At 40.3% G+C, this 15,122-nt stretch overlaps 1 protein-coding gene across 1 annotated transcript in view; it reads right to left on the reverse strand.

The window, feature by feature from the left end:
* LOC121941164 (adenylate cyclase type 1-like) overlaps window positions 1-14,207 on the reverse strand; it is a 57,554-nt gene extending 43,347 nt beyond the window's left edge. The window contains exons 1-3 of the mRNA XM_042483889.1: window positions 13,593-14,207; window positions 10,754-10,903; window positions 6,040-6,158 (exon numbers count right to left, since the gene is read on the reverse strand). Of these exons, the coding sequence (XP_042339823.1) occupies window positions 6,040-6,158; window positions 10,754-10,903; window positions 13,593-14,207 (884 nt within the window). The remainder of the gene's footprint in view (window positions 1-6,039; window positions 6,159-10,753; window positions 10,904-13,592) is intronic.
* Between the last annotated feature and the right edge of the window lie 915 nt (window positions 14,208-15,122).

Genomic DNA, 15,122 nt, shown 5'->3' on the forward strand with positions numbered 1-15,122 from the left:
AAATCAATTACAGAGCTAAATTGCCTGCTGCTGCTGGCTAGCTGCTGTAGAGGGGATGAAGAAGGTGTTGAAAGCTACTTAGCCCCTCATTCATTTGCTCCGAGGCCAGATGGCAACAAAACAAGGTGCTATGGATCTTATTGACTCTCAGTCCTACAGTAAAAAATTACTGCTCCCAGTGGAGTAAATACAACAGAGCTAAAAGCTGTGTGTACAGCTAGGTAATATTTCAAACAAATGTTTGTATAACTTTTTGTACTGAGAGCAAAATAATACTTTTAGGCTGAAACTCAGAGAACTTGTGCATTTTCTCATCTGAAGCTCCTATCATATATATATATATATATCACAGTTGGTATTTCCCCATCCTCTGAACCTACCAGCACTTGATCTTACAACAATGTAGCCAATATTTCAGGGGCTCTGATGTGCCCTAGGATGACGAACACATGATTCATACCTTGTCCATGCGTAGATGCACAATGTAGTTTGGTAGAAAGAAAATAGTTCCCACGTAAAATTGCTCACAACAAGGTCGGTGGATTATCTTGAGTAACCATAATTTCTGGAAAGAGACAGTGCTGCTGAGTTTCTCAGATGTTTTTTTTTCTTGGCACTTTTAACACCACAAGCTGAGTGCTATCTATTTCCGTTATATTAGACAGAGGGGAGAAATTTCTACGGCAAATATCTGCAACACTCTAAAACCGGCACCCAAACAATCTGGATTGATAAATAGCACTACAACTAACAGGAATAATGTGTATTTTTAATGTGGGGGTGAACTGTCCTTTTAACTTTTACTCCACTGTCATCATCAGGCCAAAATGTTAATTTGTCCTATGCATAAAGTATCTTCAAAACAAAGGATATTCTCACCTGCCTCAGGTCTACTTTGTGCTACTAAGCACATGTTAGCATGCTAACATGCTAACCTAAGGGACATTGTAACACCCAAGGTTAAGAATAAATATTAGTGCTCACTTTGTATGGTTGTTTTCTGACCCTCCTCCACAACTAATGCTGCCTGAAATGTCATATTTACAAGTTACAATGACACCATTGGGAATCTGGGAAAATATCACCTGAGTTGCAGAGTTATGACATTAAAGTGATGCAGCAGAAATGGCAAAAGGCATGGGAACCCCAAGTCTTAACAACTCACAGTAAAAAATGTAGGTCTATATTGTTATTTCCAAGTAGCTTTCATCTACTTTTAGTATTTGCACATTTTAGTATCTATAAGCTGTGGCGCCTAGCAACGTTAACTTAGCAAGCAAACGTTAATTGATAAATTAGAGTTTTAAAGCAGCCAGTATTCACTGCAATTTCCTCTACAACACCTTAAACCCTTATTCATTGAGACAACAGGAACATAATGCTAGCTGGCTAAGCAAATATTCGCTATTTATAATGTTACACAAGCTTATAAATGAATTAAAACATCAAGTGCATACCTGATGCCCATTCTACATGCTTCCTTCTGCCACTGAAGCACAAAGGAGCTCTGAGCTACTTGCTCCTGATAAAACATCCAGCTGAGACTCTAAAAAAGTGGTGTTTCACCCGGGGGTGGAGCCTACGTTCCGGTGTGCCTGATGCACATCAGTCAGCTCACTTGTTGGCTAAGCTAGCAAAGCTGTAACTTAAAAAGTTGTTGATTAACTTGGCATTTGCCTGAAAATAAGACAAAAAAAAAAACAAAAACCAAAAACAAACATGAAAACGACCTAATAGCGCTGAAAAATGCACAGGTATTCATTGCATATCATTTTTTGTAACACAGTTTTAAATATAAAAATATTAGAATTGGAAATATTGTTTTCTGGACATTTTCCCAGTTATTTTTTGGGGGATAATTTTCTAATAAACCTTCTCTCTTTAAAAACTAAGTAATTTTCTTGTCACGTTTACTCATTTCTACGGAAGCCCTAAGCGGACCTTTTTGGGTTTTTTTTTTACAAGCCGTTTTCTCGATATAACGAGATATTATCTCGTCATAACAAGATATTATCTCGTTATCTCGAGAAAACGGAGTTTGTTTTCCTGAGATATTATCTCGTTATCTCGAGAAAACAAACTTTGTTTTCCCGAGATATTAAGTCGTTATCTCGAGAAAACGAACTTTGTTTTTTGGTTTGTTTTTTTAAACTTTATTGAATGAACGTCAGAAGAAGAAGTGGCGGGTGGATGATGTGACAGCAGGTGTCGTGCGGTGTTCAGCGCGGACAAATGCGTGCAGGTTCTCGCCCCTGCACGTACCAAAAAGCACCGGAGCAACAGTATAATAATCTAGTTATGATTACTGATGAATTTGGGTGATGTGTTCCTGTAATAATCATCTTACCTTGCGCATTTGTCCGCGCTGAACACCGCACGGCACCTGCTGTCACATCATCCACCCGCCACTTCTTCTTCTGACGTTCATTCAATAAAGTTAAAAAAAAAACAAAAAAAAAAACAAAGTTTGTTTTCTCGAGATAACGACTTAATATCTCGGGAAAACAAAGTTCGTTTTCTCGAGATAACGAGATAATATCTCAGGAAAACAAACTCCGTTTTCTCGAGATAACGAGATAATATCTTGTTATAACGAGATAATATCTCGTTATATCGAGAAAAGGGCTTGTAAAAAAAAAAAAAAAAAACACGTCCGCTTAGGGCTTCCATACATTTCCTACATTTGTTTGTATATTTCTTGCCAAGTTGGTCATTGCCTTTGTCCCCATGTTTTTCAGAGTAAAGGAAACAAAATTAGCTCAGATTCAAAGGGGTCAAATACTTGTGAAAGGTGCCTGAACGAAGCACAAGAAAACTGATGACAGGTCAGGTTCAAAGGGTTAAATTGGCAAGATTTTGCTTTGAACCAGGAACTCTCTGATCAGAGATCAAGTAAACAAGTATCCATCCAGACATTCAATGCCAGCCCTCAGTACTTGACAGTTTTTGATACTCATTGTCAGGGAAACATCATGGTTGGTATCCAAAAAGTACTGAGGTTCAATACTGGGCTCTAGTGGAGTATGAGGGCCATCTCTCTGCATCGTGACTGAGTTGCCATGCTCTTTTTGGCAGTGCGATACAGTTGCTCAGGAGCTTGATGTATGCAAAGCCGGGATCACGTCTGCAGCTTGACAGAGGAGCTCTGTTGTGTGATTTGTCTTTGAATGGCGCTGTTCTGCAGGTCGTGCTGCTGTGTGGTGGGTTAGGAGGAGAAGGCGAGAGGAGGGCAGAGGGGGTGAAGAGGGGGTGGGGGAGAGCAGACCGGTGGTGGAGCTAAATAGGTATGTGATCAAACATTCTCAGGGCCACATCAAAGGGGGGCCAGATGGGAGCCTCTGCTCAGCCAAATAAAGCTTTTTTTTGTTTTTTCTACCCCCCGGGTGCATGCGTTCGTTTGTAGCAGCTCCCTGGAGACGGGAGACGGAGCTGATGTTTGGCAGAGTGCCAGCGCGGCAGCAAGGCTGGTGAACGGGGGGTGATGTTCACGAGTGTAGGTGAGTGTGGGAGCCGAGCAGATAGACAGAGAGAGACGGAGAGTGGAGAGGATTGTCTCTTGACAGGAGTGCTGTTGACATGCTACCTAGCCCTCCACTCCCACACTCAGCAGCACTGATACAGCTCTCCATTTCTCTTTCCTGCCTCACTGGAATGTAATCAGCCAAAAGTCAGGCCAGGTTCTCACACTCTCTAATACTTTCTCCATTACAAGTGCAACAGGGCTGGCTACTGAAAAGTCTGCTAAAAATGTACAGGAATAGGGCAATGAAAGGCGTTTTGCCCTTCTTTCCTTTCTAACAATAAATAAAGTGATTACAGTTGTTTATTCTGGTATGAAAACAGCTCAATCACAAGCTCTCGGAACCAAAAAGGATTGTCCCAAAAATGCTTTTTTGCGCGGTTAATAGTCAAAAACTTACAATGATGTAAAACTGTGACACAACAGCCATAAGAGAACTTGTGAATGTTTTTTTGTTTAGCATTTTCTTCATGAAATATGTTTAATCAATTTGCAAAATACATTAATAATTAATCAACAATGCCTTCAACCCATATGACCACATAGTTCCTATATGTTCCTACTTCTGAATACAACAAATCGGAGCATTTCTCGACGGATTGATGGCAGAATAAAAGTATATGACATAATAACAGTCACAGTTTTAAACATGTGGGTTATGGTGTGAGACAGTCGCAGTTGCACCAGAAGTTCAGGCAACAAAACTCCTGGGGAAGTTTATATCAGGGGTCGGCCACCTTTACTAACAAAAGAGCCATTTTTGGCCACATTTTTTATTCTTTTAAAATTTGTAGAAACCCATAATATATATTGTTTGTACTTTGGCTTTACAGTTTTTGAGGTGAAAGCAAACAAATCGCTCCATCTTTCTGATTACTTAATTCTTGAGAGGCTTCTCCTTTTTTTGAATTTGTATTCAAAACCTAACTGAGCTAGGGAAACTCAAGACTAGCCACCCCAGTTGAGGTTTGGCAAAATTTAAAACTACACTAGGTCATGGGTGCATAATGCAAATTTTGGTTGACAGAATGTTAAAATGTATTTTTTTTAATTTGGTGTAACAACGAAAAGTAAAAGTAGATGTAATTCATTTCCATCCAATTTTTTTTAACAAGGCCAACAAGACTCCATAGACAGGGGCTAAAGAGCTGCTGGTTGTCTGTTAGATGAAAAATGCCAGATGTTGGTAAAAAATACTGTTTTGTGTGATGAGTAGTTCGAAAGCCAAAGATATCCAGTTTATGTAGCTATAAACAGGCAGAAGCTGCTGAGTTCTTGCATGCAAGGTGCAGGAATCAAGAGGTGTTTGGCTCGTGTTCACCAAATTCTTGTTAAAGCCAGAGCTACTTGACGACAGCTGCCTGCTGGGACCATAAATGACACTATGAGAGCGCTGAAAATGAACCAAAACAGTAAACTTGCAGCCAGCATAGAAACCATAAGATGAAACTCACTGTAAAGCCCCGTAAAGCCAAGGGAGCCGTGTATCATGCTGATTATTCTCTTCATTTCATCATTACCCTTTCGCATTGTCATTTTGTATATTGTTGGTATAAAAAAATCTATAATAGACGTTTTAAATGTGTTATTTAATTTCTGTTAAACAACAATGCCATATTTCTTAAATGTCTGGATGTGACTAATAACTCTAATATTTATTTTTCTCCTATTTTATGTTCTTTTTTCTGTAAATATTAACATAAAATTGCAGATATTTAATTTTGGATGTACTATGGATGTATGCATATATGTTTAAATAATTAAAGTATACAGAGTAGAGTATTGTTTGAAATTAATAAAGAAGCTGGTTAATTAAAATTCAATGTGTTATGGAGAAGGGGATGAATTGAATAAATCATGTGTTTGACTTACTTTTTTGTCTGCATGCTTGTTTGTCTAGTCATTTCTCTGTTTTCTTTTTTACATGTTTAAAATTAATCAAATCAAATCAAAAATCAAGGTATCTTGGTAAAAATGAACACTTAATGTTAAAATGTCACGAGTAGGCTTTAAAGCTATACAGATGTGGCATCAATTTGTCATAAAAGAAAAATAATAATAATATATATAAAATACCCGAGCATTTGGTTCATTCTTCACCTTGGATATAGGAGTCAGCTTCTCATGGATTATTCCACTGATAGAAAGCTCCAGAACAAAGCTAGTAAGTGGACCTTTAGTTAAAAAGCTGTCTCCTCAATGGTTTAATATTTGCTAAATAATATTGCAATTAGAGCTTTGTTTAACACATTTCTCATGCAGATTCAAAAATGTGTCTCCAACAAAAACAGCACAAATAGCAGAGCAGAGTTTCTAGCCTGCTGATGGTGGCAACAGCACTCCACCCCTTTTCTCTTCCTAACCTTTATGCAGTTTGATTGCATCTCCGTTAATGGTGTACTTTAATTACTCTCCTTCTATTCTTGACCTTGACGTCACAGCAGGTGATACCTGGATCAAAACACTCCAGCCCCTCCGCACACCTCTGCCGTCCACAGTTGTCATGACACCCCACTTACCTGACATTGTCATGACGTTGGATGTAGATCTTGTGAAAGATTCGCTCAGGCGGCTTCAGGAAGTCCTCTTTCATCTCCATGGCAACATTCCTGGGCAGTAGGCTCATTAGAAGACGCTCCTGGGGAGGGAAGGGTTAAAACAGAAGAAGAGGAAGCAGCTTGAGAACTTTGAATTGGGAGTACAGAAATGTACATACTTTAAGTTTTTTATTCATGAAAGTGTAGGCAGACAAACACTTTGTTCGTTGCTCAGGTGTAAATATCCACAATATGAAGCAAAATTACACATAATGTGCAATTTATCATAATGTGTAATTATCCATGTGCAACTGGTGTAAATATTTTTAACGGTCGAGCTTTGCATCGTGTTTTTGCATCGTGTTTGTACCATTTACATTGTTCTTTTTGCTTTATTTATCTTGTACATACCTTGCTTTGATAACACTTTACTATTGTAATAATGCAAATCTCCCCGTTGTGGGACTTATAAGAGATTATCTTATCTTATCTTGTCTTATGTTATGAAATAAGAAATACTTTTTTGTGTAGTGAAATTGCTGAGACAGAAAAGTAATCAGCAACATTTTTTAAATTGATTATATGTTAAAGCCATTTATTTAGTAAAATTGATCAATCCATTGAGTCATTTTTTAGCTCTCATTAAAAGATTCAACTGGTTCCAGCATTCTGATTAAAAAAGTAATGGATTGATAAAATTGTGTGAAAAATGGCCATCACGCATTTCCAGATCCCAACATGATGTCTTCAGATTCCTTGTTGTGTGATCCAGAAGAAGACATTCTATTTACAGTGATATAAGACACATAAATCCTAAAATAAGATCACTGATATCAGCCAATACTGAAAAAGCCAATGTCTAACTACGTCTAGTTCCACTTTTTTTGGGGGGGGGGGTTAGTGGAAGGTGTAAACAAGTGTACATAGAATACTAACCTCTTTTTCTGACTGTTTACAGGATACCACCTAACAGCCAAAAAGCCATTCAAGTATAACAAAGAGTATACACTCACTCCTCAGTAAACTACCTATCTTTAGTGATACACCCACCTCAACAACTACAACTACATCACTAGGCAACTCCAGCATTTGGTTAATAAAAGGTAAACTGTGGGAGTGCAGGAAACTGAGTCAAGTCTGTCTACACTTCAAACAGCTACAATACAGGATCAGGACAAGCTCACACGTATCATAGTTTCTAAAGTGACAGAGTATATGAGCTGACTGTCATGGGGAGGTGGAGGGAAAGGTGGAAGGTGTGATTCCTTAGCGAGACACTGCCAAACTGCAGATCACTGCTCCAGACCAACAAACAACAAAAGTAGTTGTTTTTTAGCTAATCATCGCTACGTTTCCAGAAGCTTTTTAGGCAACAAGTATTGGTGTTTTTAGCAATGTCTTGCTGGATTTTCTGCCAGGATAGTGCCATGAAAGCGAAAGTTTTAATTTATCTTCAAATTGTGCAAAGTGAATATAAAATATGTCTAATGGAAACTAAACTCACATTTATAGCTTAAAAAGTTTTTACGCTGTCATGAGGTGGTATTTTTCGCAAAACTGCAATAGAAACACTTTTTTTGCTTTTAGGTCACATGATATTATGGTTATGTGCTTGTCAGTAGGAACTGACTCCCTCATGATGCAGCAGGAGCTACAAGAGCTGTTACTGCATTGCATATTTCTTCAAAATTCCTCTGTAAAATTGTGGATTTTTACCTTAATCCCACATGGCCACTTGCCTTTCCATTATCGCTCCTAAAACACGTCTACGTCACCTTCAATAGGAGATAACAATGGCTAGTGCGGTGGCTACAATAGAAATAAACCTGCTAATGTTTTGAACATCCATCACCATGCTTCCAGGGATGTTATCACCAGAGGAGAAGTCACATAACATCACTAAACAGAAACGCAGTCAACTCGTTATTGTATTTTATCGACACTTCAAAAATATTTCTTAAGTTTTGTGCAAACCTGTGATGGAAACCGACCTATTGTTGCGGTTTTTTTTGTTGCTGTGATTGTGCTCCAAAAAGTACCATAACCAAGTTGTTTTTGTGACTGCCTAATCTAACCATATGTTAACCACAGTGTTGTTTAAACAATATTGTTTGAACGTTGTTTAAACATTTAACATATCCACTACATTGTAATGTACAAATGTAACATTTCCATGGTTTGCAGAAATGTACAATGCCAACATTTATTCCAGCGATCGGGTTGTGTTACAGAACTCACACTAGGAGAAGCTCAAACTGAAAAAATGTTTGACATTTTTGTTTGAACAATAACTTAAAGGATTGCCAAATGATCAAAACTGTTCTGTCAATTAACTTTAAGTCAGATCAATTAATCAGCTAATCCTTTCAGCTGCAGCCTGCAGTCATATCTGTTTTTGTGTTTGTGTTTGTTTTTGTGCGTGTGAATCGTCTCAGTTGCAGCGGTACAAAAGTACTCTCGAAACTCACGCAGGATGTCAAACGGTTGTGAATGCACAGTGAATCATCAGGCGGCTGTGCTGAATAGCTGTTGAGAGGCAAGTTATAAAAGCAGCCGGGACTCTCCTGTGTCTCCCTCCAACACGGCTGCACATTAGACATCCATTCACACAACTGCTCTTCACCTGCTGAATGAAACACCAAAGTGGAGCGCAGCTCTTAGAAACAGCCATCACACTGACTGACGGAGGCTGTGTGTGAAACTGTGTTTGTCCATATGTCCTTGGTATTCACTTACGGTCATGTTAATGAAATAATTCATTTACCTGCTTTATTAATCTCTTCTATTCCTTCTCCCTGAACGTTTTATAAATCCCATTTCACTGATCTGTCCCAGCCCTAATTCACTGTGTGCTCTGTGTCTGATGGTGGCTCCCCTCATACTGGTTTATTAATGAACGGCTGGCTCACTTTCTCTCACATTAAAAATGAAGAAGCCCTGTCCTCAAGATTAACAGGGAGGGGGAATTCCCATAAAAAACTTTTGTGAACTGAACAATTTCAAAACTGGAAGAATTCACCTTGTTTTATGTGCTGTATTTAAGCTTGGAAGTAGTTTTTAAAAAAAATTAATTCAAGATTCACTTGCAAGGCTTAACTTAAGTCTTATATGAGTATGAAGAAAAATGATAGAAAACTGATGGAAAGAAGATGGAAGAGGACAAAGTTCCAAACCTATAACGTGATGACAACTGAGCGATTATAAGCTGTGGATGAAAGCTCTGGAAAAAGTATCTGGGCCTTGAGTTAAAGGAAAATGTCTATATTTCACAACCTGGGGCCTATTTTCCCAAGTTTTTTTAAGTGACTAATGGGAACAACACTTGCAAGAAAGTACTAAAATGTGACAAGAAAAAGAATTACAGAATTTAAAAAAAAAAGAACTACCTAAAAAAAAACTTTTAGATGTTCTTTTCTTTTTTGCAAATGTTTTTTGGCTTATTTTCAAATTATTTTCTCGAGCATTTTACAATTTTTATTTTTTGCAAATTTTTGGGCCAACCTTTTATGAGCTGCTCGTCTCTTCCTCCTGTTTTTGACAGAAAAGAAGCCAATTTGCTAAGCTTTCAAAGGGTTATATTTTGCCATTAAGTCCTAAAAGTGCTATGGACGACGCCGTAATGTAAACTGACGAGTCTCAAAGACAACTGAGGACCATTCTTCTGCAAATGAAAACTGTACAATAAAGTGCAACTGTTCAGAAAAAGCTAGTGAGTAGACCTTGTATTGGGGTTTTCCTGTTGCCGTCACATTGGTGAACCTAATTTCATTAGAAATGTCAGAATCACTTTTACAGCCGTGTATTTGAAGCAGGTGTTGTATTGTTCCTGAGCGTGAGTCAAGAGGAAACGACGCATTGCCACTGCACTCTGAGATTATTATTGAGCTGAGAAGTCAATTTACCACACAGACGGGGAATCAATGCGACCTATGGATCCAGCTCAAGGCACAAACCTGAGCGAGCCCCCAGATAACCAGAGACTTGTTTGATGGCTGAAATTCAAATCCAAGACATTGGGCACATGAGCAGCAGCCTGCTTGCTGGCTGCTGATAGATCCCTATCAGGGGGTCTGTGTGTGTTTCACTCACCCAGATAAACTGTGACCTTTACTGGAGTAGGGAGGCCATGAAAGCAATCTGCTTGTGTAATTACCTGTCAGAAGGGAGCCTGTTACTGCTGGGGAAAACACAGCATATCATCATCTAATCTGCAAAGCACAGGTGCTAAGTGTGCGCTCACCGGCATGGTGTATAACCAAGGTGAGGCGAGTACGGAGGGAGGCAAATCACATACATGAGATAATTAATTCTCTATTTAAAAACCCGATGTAGGCGGGCTCTGAGCACGTGGCCGGTGAGGAGGGTGCGGCGTGTAACAAAGTGTTTCTGTGTGTTAAAGTTGCGTGATTGTTCCTTTGTTAAGTCGCTCCATGTAGGTGTGCGCAGACGGGGCGGAACGTGTGGCAGTGGAGCATGTGCCACAGTAATTGTTCTTTCCTTAAATAGCTGCTGTCATAGTTACTGCGTGCCTGTGGGCAGGTTGTTAGAATACATTGGCACCTGAAACCTTTGAAAAACAACTTCTCGAGAGACTGTGAAGATTTTGAACGAACATACGCGCCGAAGACGAGGTGAAATGTGCACAAGCACCACCGTCGTCTTACTATTTTTTGTGCTCTTTTTTGTGCAAATTCACCTGCTTCTCATTCTCATCCTCCAGTCTGAGCCGCTCCTCGATGCAGTTGCGGGCTTGCAGGAAGACTTTCCTCTGGGTGCGCTCGGTGAGAATCCTCACAAACACCCCCGACAAGTTGACGCTGGTGAACAGCACCGCGTTGGCCACCAGCTGCACACAAACAAGAACAGACATGCCAAACAAAGCTGGCAGCATCTTACATACTGTATATACATGTGAGTCTGAGGGGAACACACATGTCCATATGTGCATTTCTGTATGCAATCATACATCCTGGCCAGATTAGACTTTACAATCCTTGATTAATCCATGGGATGGATTTAATGGCAGACGTCCAGATCAGCACATTGATTACATCATGAATCGCACTGTAGGTGTGACTTAAGAAACAAAAGTCATGCTGGAGTGGCTGGCGGTCAAAGTGCGTTATGGATTTTTGGTCAGAGGCTATCAATCGTGCTGAACTCAATTTGGAGGATGAACTCTGTAGGCTAGGTGGCATTGATTCCTAAAAGGTCAGAGGTGAGAGGTCAGAGAATCACTCTAATCCAGCATAGCAGGATGGATGACACAAAACACAACCTCATTCCAGTTCATACTGGAACTAATGAGCAAAACCAGAAGAAGGAAACTCTCCCAGTTTTAGTGGAGTGGTTCCCGACCAAAGGTCAAATTGGAAAGTTGGGTTTATTTTACCAAACATTTATTTTATTTGTGACCCTTTTCTAGGAAATTGCAGGATTTTTTTCTTTATTCAAGCATTTTAAGATAAAATAAAGACAAAGTTTAACCCTTGGTTGATCTCTGGTAGGGTTCCAGGTTGAAATTGCTTCATTTTAACTAACAATGAAGTAAGTTTATTAAACTGATATGAATCATAGGAACAATTGTGTCTTGGTGTAGTGGTTCCCAACCAAAGACTCTGGACCCCCAAAAAGGGGCAGCAAAATATATCTGAGGGGTCGTGAAAGAGTTAACAGGGGGAAAAAAGTTTGCTACGCAAAGTTAGGTTTATTTTTCCAGACATTTATCTTATTTCTGCCCTTTTTTTATAAAATTGCAGGATTTTTTTCTATCAAGCATCTAAAGATAAAATAAAGAAAAAGTTTAACCCTTGGTTGATCTCTGGTAGGGTTCCAGATAGAAATTGCTTCATTTTAACAGTAAAGTAAGTTTATTAAACTGATATGAATCTTAAGAACATTTGTGTCTTAGTGCAGTGGTTCCCAAACAAAGGCTCTGGACCCCCAAAAAGGGGCAGCAAAATAAATCTGAGGGGTCGTGAAAGAGTTAGCAGGAAAAAAACATATATTTTTGCTACAAAAATGTTTATTTTTCCAGACATTTCTCTAATTTTTCTAGGAAATTATGGGATTCTTTTTCTATTCAAGCATCTACAGATAAAATATAGAAAAAGATTAACTTTTGCTTGATCTGTTAGCAGGGGTTACAAGTAGAAAATGCTTTATTTTAAGGAGCCACAGACCAAAAAGCACTGACTTATAATGCAATACTTATAATGCAATACTTACCATGAAGAATGTTGAAAGGGTTGTGAAAAGATTAACATATACAAATATTTGTGCTTCAAAAAGTTTTTCTCGTCTCTGCCCTTTATTTGTCAATTAGTGGATAATTTTACCTCCTCAGGCATCTAAAGATAAAACACAGAAAAATGATCACCCTTTGGTCAAACTAGTCCACTGGGTGGTGAGGGGTTGCAAGAAGAAATTTCTTCATTTTAAGGAGTCAAAAGCCAAAACGGCTACGAACAAGTAATTTAATGCATTACTACCAATTAAGTAGGTTTTTCAAACTCATATGAATCACAGAACATTTGTTACTCATTGCAATCATTCCAAACTTGGGAGTAAAGTTACATTTATAGGGTTATAAGTTTAAAAAAAAAACAACATAAAATGTATATTTATGATACATAAAATTAAATTTATTTTTTAAACTTTTTTTCCAGTTCATGAGTTAAAGGCGCAGATAATTCAACTTTTAAACCACTTTACAATTTGAAACAATTCAAGAAGGTAGAATTTATCTTTGGTTGAACTGGTAACTACTCAGGATAAAGGTACAGGGAAACGAGTGAATAAAATCAATGGGGAATTTTTTTTTTTTTTTTATATAGAAAATCACATCTATTTTTGGATTTTTTTTTCTAATCCATGAACAAAAAGTGTGGATAATTTTACATTTTAGACAATCTGAATTTGTCAAACAGTCTAACAAGAAATTATTGGTCTTTGGTTGAACTGCTGACTATCCCATGACATGTGTAAGCCAAAAAGTTTGGTAACCACTATTTTACAAGACCAGACATATCAGGACATTACATAACTCATTAGCCACTTTTGCTGACACACATCCTAAATAATAAAATGATCAGTGGGACCAGTTAGGAATCAGCACTCAGTTGTGCATGAGGCTCGAATTTCAGCACCGGCAGCTGGACAGCTCCTCGTCTGCTTCATTACTGAGGTGCGCAAAAGTGAAACTTGCTGCTGTTTCCAATTTTAAACCTACAGTATCCTGCAGCTACAATTGATCACTGAGGGTGTTTTTAACCTTTTCTTCACTTGGGGAAAGCCGTATGAGTAAGCATGCTGTTCCTCAGCATCACTGTACATTCATACTGTTACTCCATAGACCTAGTGGGAGCTTCCCAGTACAACTACAGTCTTCTACACTGGAGCAGCTGCTCGGTCGCACATGGGCTGTAGTTTTTGGCTGACATGAGACTAATGACAACCTTTTTGATATGATGAAGGCTTGAGTGAAACTCGGCAAAAGGTTGGTAGGCTGAGCTGGTCGGGGTTGCAGCACTTACCGGTCTCCACAGCTTCTGTTTCCTTCCCGTGAACGACGTCGCTATGACAATAAAGTGAGACGTAGCCAGCATGACCCCGAACAGCACCGCCAGCAGCGTTCGCACCGGCAGCAGCACGTAAGCCACGAGGGTGACCAGCATTAGCTGCCACACGCCTTGCTCAGGGGCAGCGGCGCTCAGCAGCTCCGACGTGCCGAGCGCCAGCGGGAACGGACAGCAGAGCAGCGCAAAGGTGAAGCTGAAGAGCAGCGCCAGCTTCGCGATCTGCTGCAGCTGCGTCACCTGCAGGTACTTGACGTTCGTGACGATGAACAGCGACAGGAACACCACGCAGTGCACCGGGTAGGAGCCCTTGGACAAGGTGAGGCGCGGGCTGGACAGCAGCTCCACAAGGGACAACGACGACGCGGCGACGATGAGCACCGCGAGCGCTTTGAGGGTGGCGGTCTGTTCCAGCTTCAGGTTGTAGTTCTGGAAGAGAGCCTCCAGCTCCTGGCTGCTGAACTCATCCTCGCAGGCAATGGCGCCCAGGGGTGCACCTGCCGGGCAGTGACCCTTCCTCCGCCGGGTCTTGACTCTTTCGAATGGCATCTCCTCCATGTTCCGGCCATTCATGAAGCGGGGATGGCGCACGAGCCCCTCAACTTTTCCGTTCCTCTCCTCCGCGCGGGAATCGAACCGGCACCCTCTCCCATGCGTTCATGCGTCCTGGATGTCCGAGGGGTCTGACTCGCGATCAGAGGGGAGAGGGTGGCAGAGGAGACAACGGAGCACCGCGCGCGCCCTATCCACAGGTTGACGATTGTTGGTGTGTCGTCAGAAAAGTGGCCCGACCAATGTGCAGCACGCCTCTCTCTTTCTCTCTCTCTCTCTCTCTCTCTCCCTCCCTCCCCCTCTCGCTCTCTCGCGGACCACCTGCGGTGCCTCACAGGGTTACCGGTGATCCTGCGCTACAACTGGACTAACAGAAGGATCACGCTTCTGTATGATGGCAATCAAAACAAGCTTCCCACGAGGCTCAGTCCTTGTCGCAAAAAATCATTTGACATATATATATATATATATATATATATATATTAATATTAAATTCTCTCTTCCTCTCGCCTCCAAGACGCACAGCTCACACACAAAGACACACTCCTACAGTAAATATTATCTTCAGCTGTGTGTCCTTCCCCTGCTTTAATTTGCCTCAGTGAAATGTCAGCGGTTGGGTGAAGACAGCAGCAAAACAGCGCTGGTGATTTCCCCTCACAGTGTCTGCAGTCAGAGCTGATGTAGTTCCCAGCTAAAAATAGCACAGCTGCACCGGTGGATGGTCCAATATAGCAACAATTTGGTCTTTCCCGCATCCCCTCATATATTTTATTGCAGAGTCAAGTGCTCGTTTCACGCAGAGAATTAGCGGGGGGGAAAGGCGTTAGAGAGGGAAGGTAATAGTCGTGGAGGGAGGCTATAAATAGCTCTTCCAGAATTAACAGTGAAATGTAAGAATGCTGATGTGCATCTTCAAATGTGATGCACCATTGT

Source organism: Plectropomus leopardus, chromosome 3, assembly GCF_008729295.1.
Source record: "Plectropomus leopardus isolate mb chromosome 3, YSFRI_Pleo_2.0, whole genome shotgun sequence".
Taxonomy (NCBI): domain Eukaryota; kingdom Metazoa; phylum Chordata; class Actinopteri; order Perciformes; family Serranidae; genus Plectropomus; species Plectropomus leopardus.